This window comes from Megascapheus bottae, chromosome 28 (assembly GCF_031878675.1).
Source record: "Megascapheus bottae isolate mThoBot1 chromosome 28, mThoBot2.hap1, whole genome shotgun sequence".
Classification (NCBI taxonomy): domain Eukaryota; kingdom Metazoa; phylum Chordata; class Mammalia; order Rodentia; family Geomyidae; genus Megascapheus; species Megascapheus bottae.
This window is the reverse complement of record NC_143536.1, coordinates 12,099,819-12,114,642: the sequence shown is the minus strand read 5'-3', so window position 1 is coordinate 12,114,642 and position 14,824 is coordinate 12,099,819. Positions and strand designations below refer to the sequence as shown.

At 52.4% G+C, this 14,824-nt stretch overlaps 1 protein-coding gene across 1 annotated transcript; it reads right to left on the bottom strand.

Annotated features, from left to right (window-relative positions):
* Positions 1-234: 234 nt before the first annotated feature.
* Nefh (neurofilament heavy chain) lies at positions 235-9,397 on the bottom strand. The gene is made up of 4 exons (XM_090320427.1): positions 8,431-9,397; positions 6,371-6,570; positions 4,226-4,350; positions 235-2,702 (listed from the first exon to the last, which is right to left on the bottom strand). Exons 1-4 carry the CDS (start codon positions 9,326-9,328, stop codon positions 851-853), a joined length of 3,075 nt encoding a protein of 1,024 aa, XP_090176553.1. The 5' UTR covers positions 9,329-9,397; the 3' UTR covers positions 235-850.
* Positions 9,398-14,824: the final 5,427 nt, after the last annotated feature.

The window sequence follows — 14,824 nt, the reverse complement described above, 5'->3', positions numbered from 1 at the left end:
ACTAATCATTCAGAACTAACTGTTGTAACTGTGACAAAGCCATAACCCATAATGAACTCTGAAAGAGGGGAATTCATTGATTCAAGGAATGGCCAAGCAACTGTGGATAGACCAGAGCCAGAGAGAACTTGGATGCTCTCGCAGTGCCATAGACTGTCAGATGTATTATCTCTCTCTCCCTCTTTCTTGTCCCTGTGCTCTGGGGAGAAGAGAACAAATAACAGCAGACACACCTTCATCTTAGAAGCACTTGGTTTTATTGCACAGAAGCAATTGACAGTGGGCTCCAGTGGAAGGCGGGGGCCCTGTGTGATTTGATGGCCAGTGTCCAGGCCTGCTTATCGCAGCTCTTCCACAATAAGAGCACTGGACCAGGATTCACCACTGCTTTGGAAAACAGAAGGCATTCGGGAATAGGTTAAGACATCTCAAGCATAATGCATTTCTAACTGCTCATTCATTATTGCGGTCATCTGTCAGTGGTACATACAGGAAATTAATGCACTTAATTGGAAAGGGACAGTTTTTGTAGTCAAGTGTTTACATGTGGCATTCAGTATACATCACATTCGGTTATGGAAGCTATCATAACGTAATTGTCCATCGCCTGGGGATGGTTGGGAGGGTTGGAAAGCACACTCCAATGGGTACTGGAGCCGAGTATACTCCCCTCTTGCTATCCAACTACTAAAAGAAATTCTTATTTGGTGAAGGAGGGCCTGTCATCAGTCTCCTCTTACAGAAAGAAAAAGGGAGGAAAAAGGGCAAGGGAAATTCATGACACTGACCCTTGAGCTCCAGGACCCTCCTGGGTTTCTTTGGCTGCTCTGGATGTTTCTTTTTCCCTGCCTTACTTCTCCCCCTTAGTGGCCTTGTCCTCTGAGGCCTTCTCTAGAGGTTTGCTGTCTTTTTGGTCTGTGCTGGAGGATTTTTCAGCCTTTTCCGTCTTGGGTTTGCTGGGCGTGGGGGTCTCCTTGCTGGGCTCTTTAGGGGGGCTTTTGTCATCCTCTTTGCCCACGGCCTCTGCTTTGGGTTTCTCCTCAGGCTTCTTGCTTTCTGCGGCCTTTTCCTCTTTGGTATCTTTCTTTTCTGGTGCTGCTGGTATCTCTTCTTTCTTTGGCTTTTCTGGCTCTTTCTCTGCAGGTTTGCTGAGCTCTTTGGCCTTGGTGTCATCTGCTTCCTTCTTGGCCCCATCTGTCTTCTCTTTGGGTTTAACCTCTTCCTTTACCTTGGCTGGCAGAGCCTCCTTCTCTGGGGTTACTGCTTTTTTCTTATCTCCACCCTCTTCCTTCTTGGCTTCCACTTTGGATTCTTGGGGCTTTTCCCCAGCAGCTTCCTTCTCTTCAGCCTGGGGCTTAGAGGCCTCCTTTTTGGGACTCTCATCCTTTTTGCTGTCCTTTCCCTCCGGTTTTTGTGTGGCTGGAGTCTTGTCTTCCTCCACCTTCTTTGGGGGCTCTTTGGCTTTCACCTCCTCCTTTACAGGGGATTTTGCCTCCTCTTTCTTGGAGATCTCCTTCTCAGGGGCCTTGACCTCTTCCTTCTCAGGGGCCTTGGCCTCCTCCTTCTCAGGGGACTTGACCTTCTCAGGGGCCTTGACCTCCTCCTTCACAGGGGACTTGACCTTCTCAGGGGCCTTGACCTCCTCCTTCTCAGGGGACTTAACCTTCTCAGGGGACTTGACCTCCTCCTTCTCAGGGGACTTGACCTCCTCCTTCTCAGGGGACTTGACCTCTTCTTTTGCAGGGGACTTGGCCTCCTCCTTTGCAGGGAACTTGACCTCCTCCTTCTCAGGGGACTTGACCTTCTCAGGGGACTTGACCTCTTCCTTCACAGGGGACTTGGCCTCCTCCTTTGCAGGGGACTTGACCTTCTCAGGGGACTTGACCTCTTCCTTTGCAGGGGACTTGGCCTCCTCCTTTGCAGGAGACTTGACCTCCTCCTTTGTAGGGGACTTGACCTTCTCAGGCGCCTTGGCCTCCTCCTTCACAGGGGACTTGACCTTTTCGGTAACCTTAGCCTCCTCCTTCACAGGGCTTCTGGCCTTCTCGGGGGATTTGACACCTGCAGGAGACTTGGCTCCTTCCTTTACTGGGGTCTTGGCTTCTGGAGACTTCACATCCAGAGTCTTGGTCTTCTCAGGAGACTTGGCCTCTTCCTTCTCTGGGGACTTGACCTCTACTGGGGACTTGACCTCTTCCAAGGGAGACTTGGCCTTCTCTGGGGACTTGGCTTCCTCCCCTGCTGGACTCTTAGCTGTCTCAGGGGATTTCACCTCGGCTGGTGATTTTGCTTCTTCCTTCACTGGGGACTCAGCCTCAGCAGGAGATTTCCCCTCAGCTGGAGACTTGGCCTCTTCCTGCACCGGGGACTTGGTCTCCTTTTCTGGGGATTTGGCCTCTTCTTCTGAGGCAGACTTTGCTTCTTCTTCTTCCTCTTCTTCTGCTTCTTCCTCTTCTCCCCCTTCTTCTTCCTCTTCAGCCTCTTTCTCCTCTTCCTCAGTCACTTCTTCAGTCACTTGGATCTCTTCTGTCTGCTCCTCCACAATCACGGTCTCCTTCTCTGATTTTTCCACCACCTTGATCTTCTCTTCACTTTTCACTTTTATGTGAGTGGAGGTAGAAGGAATTTTGGGGAGTCCCTCTGAGAGGGAGAAAGGACTGGGGCCGAAGCCAATCCGACACTCTTCACCTTCCAGGAGTTTTCTGTAGAGTGGATAACAAAACACATCACCACTAACTGAGGGTACACTGGGAGGCCTGGGGTCTTCCTTGGTTTTCCTGAAACTGCAGCATCCAACACCACACACTTTGGTAAAGGAAGGGCTGTAAGTGGATGGTAGCGCTTTCTTCCTTCTCTCTTCCTTTCTCAGTCTTGTTGCTTTTTTTCCTTTTTATTATTAATAGGCATCTTACACTTATTTTGTTATTTAGATGCTCAGGATGGAACCATGCTAAGTACACACTCTACAACTGAGCCATGCTCTCTGCAGTACGTACTTTGAGAATAGAGAAAGTCATTCAGCAAATAAGAGCTCTTACAGTAATAAAAATCAATTTATTATCTCTTGAATAAAATATCCAAGAGAAGCTTGGCACTGAGGGTCATCCTAGTTACTCTTTCATTTCATTTTAGTTTAGTCTGGTCCTAGAGCTTGAAGTCAGAACTTAGGCACCATCTCTGGGCTTCTTTTGCTCAAAGCTGGCACTCTACCACTTGAGGCACAGCCTCATCCAGCTTTTTCCATGATTAATTAGAGATAAGAGTCTCATGGACTTTTCTGCCCAGACTGGCTTCAAATCATGATCCTCAGATCGTAACCTCCTGAGTAGCTAGGATTACAGGTTGTGAGTCACTGACACTCAGCTTATCCTTGATACTGTTACATCAAATTACTCACCAAAAAGCCAGAAGTGAAGGTGTCGTTCAAGAGAGAGAGCTCCAGCTTTGAGCAAAATAGCTAAGGGACTGCACAAGCTCTCAGTTCAAGCCCCAAGCCCAGTGCTGGCACCAAATATACATATGTGCATATAATACATATATTTATATGTATGCTATATTCTCATATATATACATATACAGCTATAGATAGATGATATATTCTTACAAATACATATGGACAGGTTGTAGAGGCAGGTTCTCTTCTTGGCTTTGCTACTTACTAGGAGGCAAAGCTCCTAAGAACTCCATTTCCCAGCTGGGCACTGGTGACTCACACCTCTAATCCTACTCAGGAGGCTGAGATCTGAGGATCACAGTTCAAAGACAACCCAGGCACAGATGTCCTGAGACTCTTATCTCCAATTAACCACTAGAAAACCAGAAGTGGCACTGTAGTCAAGGGGTAGGGTGATAGCCTTGAGCTGAGGAGCTCAGGGACAATGCTCAGGCCCAGAGTTCAAGTCCCATGACCAACCAAAAAAAAAAAAAATAACTCCATTTCCTCATTAGTTTAAAAAGAGGAAAGAGAAAAAGAGAGAGAAAGGCATAACAATCCCTATCTTGCTGAACACTGGTGGCTCACAGTAGCTCACACAATTGGATTATAAAATTGTCCCGGTTAAATGACAACTTTTTTGTGACACACAGGACCAAAATAAATAAAGACATGTCTCTAACACAGGCAAGTTGTCTAAATAGAGAATGAAGTCCGAGGCTTGGCACTTCATTAGAACCCAAGGCCCTCCACCCGCTGCCCCCCCCCCCCCCGGGCTCCTGGTTCACTCACCTATAAGCAGCAATCTCAATATCCAAAGCCATCTTGACATTGAGCAAGTCCTGGTACTCCCGGAGCTGGGCTGCCATCTCCCACTTGGTATTCCTCAGCTCGTTGTCCAGCTGCTGAATGGCTTCCTGGGGATAACAGGTCACACAAGTTACAGACCAGCTATGGCCTGGCCCCCAACACCAGGGAACCTGGGGCCCATCATAGCCTTGCCCAGCTAGCTGGGCCCACTGGGGACCAAACCTCATCCCGTCAAAGCAGCAGTATCTTAAGTTTGGGAACATTGAAAAATCTGTAACAAAAAAATCTCCGCCTGGGGAAAGATCTAGAATGAAATACGTCAGACATGAATCTGGTCAATAGAGTGAAATTGTAAACATCTCTTAAACTTAGAAAAATATTTCATGAAAGCCAGACACTTGATAGCCGTGCCTATAATCCTAGCTTCTTAGAGGTTCAAAGCCAGACCAAGTCCATGAGATTTTTTTTTTTTTTTTTTTTTTTTTTTTTTTTTGCCAGTCCTGGGCTTGAGCTCAGGGCCTGAGCACTGTCCTTGGACTTTCTCAAGGCTAGGGCTCAGCACCACTTCCGGCTTTTTTCTATGTATGTGGTACCGAGGAATCGAACCTGGGTCTTCATGCATGCTAGGCAAGCACTTTAACCACTAGGCCAAACTCCCGGCCCTATCCACGAGATTCTTATCACCAATTATCTCCACTTCATTTTCTGTGGCTCAAAGTGGCAGAGTTCTAGCCTTGAACAAAAAAAGCTCAGAGACAGGGCGCCGGCCCTGAGTTCAAGCCCCATGACTACTAACAAAAAGAGAGAGAAAGAAAGAGAGAGAAAGAGAGAGACAGAGAGAGAGAGAGAGGGGGGGGGAGAGAAGGAAAGAAGGGTATCAATGTACGTGAATTAATGTACCTTCTATCTGGCAAATATAATGTAACCCTTCTATTAATTACAATTAAAAATATTTAAAAAAAAAAAGAAGGAAAGGAAGGAAAAGAATGAAGGAAGGGAAAGACGAAGAGAGGAAGAAAAAGAAAAGGTTTCATGAATGGTCCAGGGATTGTAGCTCAGTATAGAGTATCTGCCTAGTTTGTACAAGGCTTTTGGATTTGATCTCCAGTATATATATATTGTGGGTCATGGGGCTTGAACTTGGCCTGGGCACTATTCTGAGCTCTTCAGCTCAAGGCTACTGCCCTACCCTTGAGCCAAGCCCCACTTCATTTTCTAGTGGTTAATTGGAGGTAAGAGTCTCAGGTCCTTTTGTGCCCAGGCTGGCTTTGAACCTTGATCCTCAGATCTCAGCCTCCTGAGTAGCTAGGATGACAGGTATGAGCCACTGCGCCCAGCTTGATCTCCAGCATTCTAAAACAGACAAACAGACAAAAATGCTCAGTGGGAGAAGAGACAACACGTTCGCTTTTTCTCTCTGTTGTTTCCCAAATGTTCCTATCCAAACTGCTGTTTATTTTCTTCTTTTTGTGTCTCCTAATGTCTCTACAATCATCATTACAATTTTTTTTGTGAGTCGTGGGACTTGAACTCTGGGCCTGGGCACTGTCCCTGAGCTCTTCAGCTCAAGGCTACCACACTACCCCTGAGCCACAGCCCCACTTCCCATTTTTCTAGTGATTAATTGGAGATAAGAGTCTCACATTCTTTAGTGTTGGGGCTTAGCTTTGAACGAGATCCTCAGATCTCAGCCTCCTGAGTAGCTAGGATTGCAGGTGTTAGCCACCGTGCCCGGCTTTATCACATATTTGTTGTATGTTCTTTTGAGAGTGATATTTTCTCTTATACTTTGTCTTTAACTGGAGGACTCCATCAAGACCCTCCCACAGTCACTGTTACCATGAACCCAATGTCTATGTGACTAAGACCTGGCTGAGCACTCCCAGGTTTGTCTGGCTTTCAGCCTTCACAACTCAGCAAAGCAGGTGTTGGTTCCTTTTGTGTTTCTTTTCTGCATTCTAATTCAGAAATTCAGACACGCAGCTAACTCTCTTGGGTTCACCCATCTAGGAAGTGGTCGGATGTCAGATTCTGAGACAAATGGTCTTCACTATTACATTCTGCTGAGAGGGGCAGTGGTTTACCCAGGCTCACCCAACCAGGGTGAGCTCCCTTCCCCTTGCCTACCTGGTAGGACATAATGTCAGCCTGGTGCCGGTCCTCCAGCTCAGAGCGCTGTCTCTCAAGGGATTCTTTGGTGCTCTTCAGTGTCTCCAGCTCTGTAGTCCTGGCCTGCAGCTGACGCCGGTACTCACCAATTTCCTCCTGAGCAGAACGCATGGCATCCGAGTTCACTTTGGCTGCTTCTGACAGTCGGTCCAGCCTCACTAGGTGGGGAAGGAAGCGAGTAAGGCATAGGATTGACACCTGGATCTGGGTCCCAGATCTGGAAGGTGACACACATAGTACCTGCCAGGTGCCAGGCACCATTCCGGATGCTTATCCTCTCCTATGAGATAGACAAGTGACTACTCCCCAAGGGCACGCATTGGTGCGTGCCCCAATCGGATACAAATCTAGAATCTCTCTGGCTCCAAAGATCACTCTTTTTGTCTCCCTGAACTTAGGATCATACTACATTCGAGGGAAAGGAAGGCCTCATTTTTTGTCTGAATGTCTAATTCAGCTATCTAGCAAGGACCTTGCATAATGAGCATGCAGATGTGAAATCTAGCCCAGGAGCTGAAGAACGAGGGAATAAGCCTGTGACCTTTAAAAACATTAAGAGTTCTGGAAGCAATCAGGTCACCATGTCACTATGATATCTTCCATGCAGAGTCCAAGGTCACTGCAGAGCCTGTGACCCTACCCCCCAACCTGACTATACATTCCTTAGCACAGGAGCCCCAGCCAGCAATCATCTGGTTCCCAAAAGACTTTGAGGGGACAGAGGAGATCTGAAGATTGCTCTCTATCCTGAATCCCCAGGTAGCAGCAATCGGAGCTTGAGTCTTTTCTCTTTCCTTTCTTTCCTTTTTTTTTTTTTTTTTTTTTTGTACCAGTCTTGGGGCTTGAACTCAAAACCTGGATGCTGTCTCTGTGCTTTTTTGCTTAAACACAGTGCTCTACCACTTGAGCCACAGCTCCACTTCTGGCTTTTTTTAGTAGTTAATTGGAAGTGAGAGTCTCACAGACTTGTCTGCCCAGGCTGGCTTTAAACAGTGCTCAGAGCTCAGCCTCCTGTGTAGCAGGGATTGCAGCTATGAGCCACTACAGGATGCTGGCCATAGGGCTACAAAACCTGCAGCCATCTGCCAGCGTGAAGGGCAAGTACAGAGATCCCCCTCCCCTCACGGTCCTTGCTGCAGTGATGGGGAAGGGGACAGCTCTATCACTGCAGAGGGGTAGAAAAAAGAAAGGGAAATTCCAAGCATCCAGACCCCAGCATTCCTTGGCTTTCTGTGCTGTGCGGGCAAAGGCTCAGAAACCATCCAACTCCATGGAAATTCTCAGCTAGAACTCTGAAGAACCACTGGTGACACAGAACAATAGACAATACAGTTTCAAAAGTGGTGGCGGTGGGTGGGGAACTCTCCAAGTTGGGAAACCCACCCAGCATTTTCAAGAGGGGGCTGGCTGTGGATCAAGGTCGCCCTGCAGCCACTGGGCACAGCTTCAGGGCAGCTGCAGTCTTGCTGACTCAGGACCGCAGGAACCTAAGGAAGGGGGTGGGAGTTGGGAGGACCCAGCCTCCCTGAGGAAGAGCAGGTAGATGAACTAGCTCATGCATTGGTTCAGCCATTCTGCAGCCATTGCTTTGGGAGCTGGTCCTATCCTGGGAAGAAGGGATGTGAAGGCGCCCCGCCCCTTTAGCTCCCACTGCAGATTAAGGTGGGGTTATGCATTGAGCAGGTAATGGGAAGCGGTCTGATAAAAGAATGCGGGTGTGGGAAAGGGGGGTGGTCGGGTCCGCAGAGAAGGCTTGTGCCAAAAGCCAGACCGCTCTGAATCTAGGGGGAGTCTGCTCTACTCTTGAAGGGAGCCCCATCTCAGAGCAGTTGAAGTACGGACATAGAGAATCGGGTGGAGGTGGGGCGTCCCACTAGAGGACCCCAGTAGAACTGGACTTGATTGGCAGGTAGCATGTCCCTTGCAGAGGGGACCCGAGCACATGAACCGCCCTGCTGCTCCCTGCCTGGGCGGCAGGGGGCGCTCTCCTCCCCCCTCATCCCCGCGCGCCTGCGCACCTCGGAACCACTCCTCCGACTGCAGCGTGCTCTGCACCGCGTGGCCTTCCAGCTGCGCCCGGATCTCGCGCAGCGCCGACGTCACGTCGCACTTGAGGGCGTCGCGCGCCTCGGCTTGCGCCTGCGCCTGCGCGGCGCCGCAGCCCTGAATCTGGCCGAGCAGCTCGCCCACCTCCTCCTGGTGGAGGCGCCGCAGGTAGCCGCACTCCTCCTGCAGCGCCTGGGCCTTCTTCTGCAGCTCGGCCCGGGCGGCGTCAGCCTCCTGCGCGAAGCGCGCCAGGGCGCGCGCCGCCGCCTCGGCCTCCTCGCGCTGCCGGGCCTCGTCGTCGAGGCGCTGGCGCACGTGCGCGATGTCCTCCAGCAGGTGCTCCTGCTCCAGGCGCAGCTGCCCGCGAGCCGCGCCCAGGCGCAACACGGCGCCGCGCATCTCGCGCACTTCGCGCTCGTACAGCTCGCCCATGGCGGCGCGGCCCGCCTGCTGCTGCCGCAGCGCCGCCGCCTCGCCTTCCAGGCTGCGGTTGTGCGCCTCGAGCTGCCGCACCTTGTCGATGTAGCCGGCGAAGCGGTCGTTCAGCGCCTGCAGCTGCTCTTTCTCGCTGCGCGCCGCCGCCGCCGCCACCACGCAGCCCTCCGGCCCGTTGCTCAGTGTGTCCAGCGAGTCGGTGCTCGAGGCGGCGCCCGCCCCGCGGAAGCGACTGGGGGAAGCGGACACGGAGCTCACGGACGTCCGTGCCCACGAGTGGAAGCCGCTGGAGGAACCGGCCGCCGAGCGCGGGCCGCCCGCACCGCCCTTGCGGGCCAGCGGGTAGTGCAGGCCGCCGCCGCCGCCTCCGTGCAGCGAGGCGAACGGGGCGCCCAGCAGCGCCTCCGCGCCGCCGCCGCCGCCGAAGCTCATCATGGCCGGGAGCAGGTGCGGGCCGCCGGCGGCCGAGCCGGGACCGAAGCGCGGGGACCGGGCCGGGATCGGGGAAGGCGGCACTGCGGCAGCGCTGGGACGCCGGCTCTTTTATAGTCGCCGCGGCCCGGGTCCGGCCCCTTGGCAGTGGGGGGGCTGGGCAGAGGGCCCCGCCCTCCCCGCCTCCTCCCCCCGCGGCCCGGCCGCCCCGCTCCGCCGCAGTGAGAGGGGCGGGGCAGGGGCGCAGGGTGGAGCGGCGCCAAGTCCGCCAGCCTCCCGAGGTCAAGGCCGGGGGTGCGGGGTGCGGAGGACTTGGAGAGTGTGGACGAGTGGGGAGCTCCGGAGGCGGGGCGGAAGCCCCCCCTAAGTGAGGACTCTGGAGATGCAGGGCAGGGAGACCTGGGACGCATAGGTGCGGGGTGCCTTCCTCGAGGAGCGGGATAGCTAGACCCTTTGATGTAGGGGGTACAGGCACCCCGGAGGAGGGGACGGGCGAGGCAATACCTCGGGACCTGGGGGACGCCGCAGGGCGGGGTGTGGGACTGCCTGCTGAAGCGGGGCGGGGGGCGGGGGGTTCCCCTAGGAAGCGGCCACGGAGTGTGGGGAGTAAATCTACACCACACTCTTAATTAAGGGAGGGGGAGCCTGGAGTTGGGAAGGACGGCAAGGCTGCCCTGAATGGGGGATATGGGAAACCCTGGCAAGGAAACCCCGGATGAGAAGGGGACACACACACACACAGTTCTCCAAAACGGCTGTCCCCCAAGATTGGAAGTAGAAACGGCCGGGGGGGGGTCCCCTGAACCCTCAGAAGCAACCTGGGCTGTGTGTAGGAGCAGGAACACCCAAGCTGCATTCTACCCACTGGAGGTTCAGCTCTGGTTTGCCGGCTGAGTGACCTTGGACAAGTTCTGTCCTCCCACGCTGCTTTTCCTATATGTGGGGGTGGGGGAGGCTTGTCCTAGGGAGCAGCTGCAACTTCAGACCCCTAGCTACAGCGATAGCTTCCCCTTTGAGCGTGGGGGTGTCTCCAGCTGCATTGCGGGTGAGGAACCCTCATATTGCCTGTGGGCATGACCACTTTCCCACCATGACAAAGTCCACCTTCCTCCTTCCCTCTCCTCATCTCCTCTGCCCCAACACCCTTGCCCCAATAACAGACACCTCCACAGACATCCCACTTTGCTCTCTGGGAAGTACTGGGAGACATGAAGAATGCCAGTCCCACACTTCCACGAGCCTCAGTGGCGCTAGGTGGGGGGAGGCCCCGTGGTTTGGGGGATACATGCAGCCGCTTTGTTACCAGGTTCTTTTTTGGTTTTTGGTTCACCTCAAACTTGCCTGGTGGGGGTGGTGTGGCGCACCCTCCATCACCACGGACAGCATCTGTTTGTTGGCGAGGAATGAGTTAACCTTCACTTTGCAGGGAGGGGAGGGAGGTGTGCTAGGCTCCCTGGGCAGACCAGAGGGCCGCAGAGCCCTGTAGAGGAAACTGAGGAGGGTGGGGAGGACCTGCTGGGGGACACAGTGCCACACAGTCCATTAGGGGTCTTGTTCTTTAAAATTCTCTCCATGTGCCTGGGCTGTCTCCTTCCTCCACTGGGAGCCTGAAAGGAGCCCCTGAAATGCTGGGATCCTCCTTCCTTAACCTTGGGAAGTCAATGCAGATTCCCCTTCCAGATCTGAACCTCCCTCAAGCTCCATTACCACCCCCAAGTTACTCTCACGTTTCTATCGGGATCCCTGTGGTGAAGACAGAAAGACCTCTCGGAAAGACTGTCTCATTTTTCTTTGCCCTTGGTCTCATTCCCAGCCTGAGTTGCCAGGCAGACCCTCAGAGCTGGGAGAGTGATGGTGCTGCCCCTTTAACCACGTTTTATTGGAAGGAGAGTGCGCTAGGGAGGAGTTGGGGGGGGAGGGAGTTTCTGACTTTGCTTGGAGTAGCCGACCATGATGAAGCATTTTCCCTCATTTAAAGGTCCAGCCCTGCTCTGGGTTGCAGGGGGCAAAGGGGTTCGCTTTCAGATGTGGCAGGGTGGATGAGGTGAGTGTCTGGTCTGAGGCACAAGAGGAAAGTGGGGGGTAGGGGGTGAGGGGTGGGACGGCTGGGCACAATCGCCCATGCTTTCACATGGTCTCTTTTTGTCTTTCATCCTGCTTGGAATTTTGCCATAAGATCCTCCTTCCTTAGAGTGTCTGCAGTATGCGGATACTTCTCTGGGTTTGAGAAGGCTGGATAGCAAGGAGGAATGAAGGGAGGGGTGGATAAGAGAGGAGGGAGCAAGATGGATTTGTTGGGACCATGTTGGGACAGCTTATAGGATTGTAGTCGCTGATGTACCAAGAAGCCCCAAGCATGATTTTTGTGCCTGGAAAATTGTCATGAGAGCTGGAACCCTGAGCTCAGTCCCCCAAAAGGACCTCCAGGTTTACCTCCAGAAAGCCATCCTTGGCCTCCCTCACCCCCGTGTTTAGTTAATAATGCCCCTCTCGTCCTCGGAGCTAATTTCTCACCGAGCACATAAGAGCCCATGTTTGTGAATAAGGAGTGAGTGAGTGAATGAATGAATGAAGTCTATCAGTTCCTCAGACAAACTGGTGTAAAGGAAGCTAAGGATAGGCCTGCCTCAGATCCTTGAGGCTCTGTTCGCTCGCCTTGTATCGTTCTTAACACTTGCAAGTCAACAGAATGACATCTCCATCCATCCTTCCACCCATCTATTTCTCTCTGAGCACCTGTGGTAGGTACACACTAAATACTGAGGCCACAGAGTCCTGCACACGCACCCCAAAATCATGTCCCCCAGAACAAGGATTCTCAAGCTCTTCCTAACCCCAACCCAGAAGGCACCCGCAGAATAAGCTGAATGTCTCCTAAAGAGCTGGGATAATAGTTTAGTGCTCAGGGCGGCACTGTTTGGAGGGCGGGATCTTTGAAGGCTGGGGCCCTGTAGGATGTCTGGGCATTGTAGGCATGAGGGGAAAAGGTGCTGTTGCCAGTAGAGTTAGATAAGGTCATGAATGAGTTTCAGAAGCCCGGATTTGGGAATGAACACCAGGAATCTCACAGGAAAGGGGAGTGTGCTAAGACTCCAAAACTTACCTGCCCCTGGGCCTTCTTGCTCCTAACTGTCACCAGGACAAGATTCCAGTGGCCCACACTGGAAAACACACTCAGAATTGGGTCTCCAATCTCTGCTGTCCCTCTGCTGTCAGCCATCCGTCCCCACCCCCACCATGTCTGGTGGCTTCAAGGACAGCTGCAGGGTGGAGGGTAAAGCCAGAAAGCTTTGTGGGAACATGAGACATTGATGCCACCTACTTCATTCATTTAGCACGGATAGGATCGCATTCCCACAATGAACCTGGGGGGGGGGACTGAAAGGACAGCACCAGGGAAAGGGGATCCATCCCCTCCTACATGCATAGCAGAGAGGACTCATGCCACATTCACCTTGATTCCTCCTCAAACCCTGTTTATTACCATATCATTGTCCCTATTTCACAAACAAGTAAACTGAGGCTGGAGTGAAGAAGTGAGTTTACCTGAAATAACTGCTGGATCAGAGCCCTGCACCTGAAATCACTCAAGCCTAAGCCAGGGCTGGATACGGGGAAATGAGTTTCTGGTGCACAGGAGAGAAGCAGATAGTCTGAGGGCAGCAGAATCACAAGTCCCCAGAGCAGGAATGGGCTAGGAAACTGGCCTGACCTTGGCAAAGTGCCCAACTGTAAGAATCTGTGATTGATGATCCAGTGTCACATCTTTTTTGGGGGTGTGGGTAGGCTCATTCCACAGCCTGGGCACCCTACACCCCTCACTCATCTTTGGGGTTCATGTGTTAAACTTCATTCTCTCTTCCTGCTTTCTATCCTTTTCTGACTGTTGTGTATCTGTCTTGCCTCTTCCCATTATGATGTAAGTTTTTATCCATGTAAGGATTATACATGCTCTCTCAACTACAGGTTTCTCCCAATGCTTAGAACCGTGGCTGACATGCAGTGGTTGTAGGGTGGTTGCAAGGCACTGATTAGCTGGTGACACCCCTGATATTTCAGCACCACGCATCTGGACAGTTCCCAGCTGTTTCTGCCCAGGACAGGAGGCTACAGTAGAGTGACTGCTGACCGGGGCCCTGAGTGTGTTGTGCATACAAACTGAGGCCTCCACCCAGCTGCGTGACCAACTTTGCAGAGGCTCAAGTCCTGCCCACCCCATCTCCTGCCTTCTTATCTCACTGCTCCTTCCTCACCCACCCACCCTTCTAAGCTGTGCCTTCTTTTTGAATCCAACTTATAGTAACAAGGAGGCAGGCTCCTTGAGGAAGCAGGCAGCAAAGACTGAGCTACGTGCTGTTCTGCATAAGCCTCCTGTCTCCTAGATTCCGCCCCCGGCCTTAACCACCAAGGACTGTCTGCAGCTGATGATGTCTGTGGTGAGTCTGCCCGCCCACCATCTGCCGCCCTGAGAGGACACTGCAGGGGTGGGAGGGTGTATCTACCCTAGCTGCTCTGCCTGTTCTGTGTGGGCTACTGTAGTTGAGTGGTTGACAGTGAGACGGTTCGTCAGTATTTCCTTCTGAGGCATCCTTAACCATTGATTCAGCGGGGCTGTCATGGCTCTTGTTACGTTGATGGGGCAAGAGGCTCCATAGTAGTAGTAGAATTGTAGTAGTAGGTTGTCAGCTAAGCAAGGGAGGAGAGGCTGCAGCTTTTATGCCTGGCCTCTCCTCCCTGCAAACCTAGGAAGCAGATTCTATTACTGGCCCTACTTCAAATTTGGGATATGGAAGCTCAGAGAGATTGAATAACTTGACCCAGGCCACACAGCTCAAAAGTAATGTGGCTGGGGTTCCAGTTCATTTCTTATGTGCTTGATATCTGTATGTTCTACGACCCCATTTCCACCATGGGTCACATCTACCTTGAAGGCCCATTGGACCCAGTACCTCCCGGTACCCAGTCCAATCACAGGAGACTTCATCCCAGAGATTCCTTTGGGCAGCTGGTGGGGGCAAGGGAAGTTGAGAATGGACTCTTCATTCAGCTCTGGGTTCTTCTCTACTCTGGCTTGTCTTGGTAGCAGGAGGGGAGGAGTCAAAATGATGGCCAACTCAGCTTTCTGGATGTCCCCAGCTGAGGAGACAGGTAAATGGAAAGCAGTGCAGGCTGCATGATCGATACATCCACTCGAGTCATCAAGAGAACTGTTTGGTCAGCCTTTGTGTGGTGAGTACCTGCCCATGGTGTTCCGGGGCCAGTAGCAGTTCTGCCAGGCAGGCAGGCCCAGCCTCTACAGAGCAGATTCTGAGGTCAGAGAAGAAGCGAGCTCTAAGGTCACCAACAAGGTCAGGGGCCAGAGGGCTGTGGCCAGGGTGTCCCCATGCTTCATCTCTGCTCTAGAGAAGGAAGTCCTTAGCACATTTTGGTAAGATTCTGTGCTAAAGAGCTTAGATTATTTGTTCCAAACTGAGATAATTAGCCATTTTGAACACAACT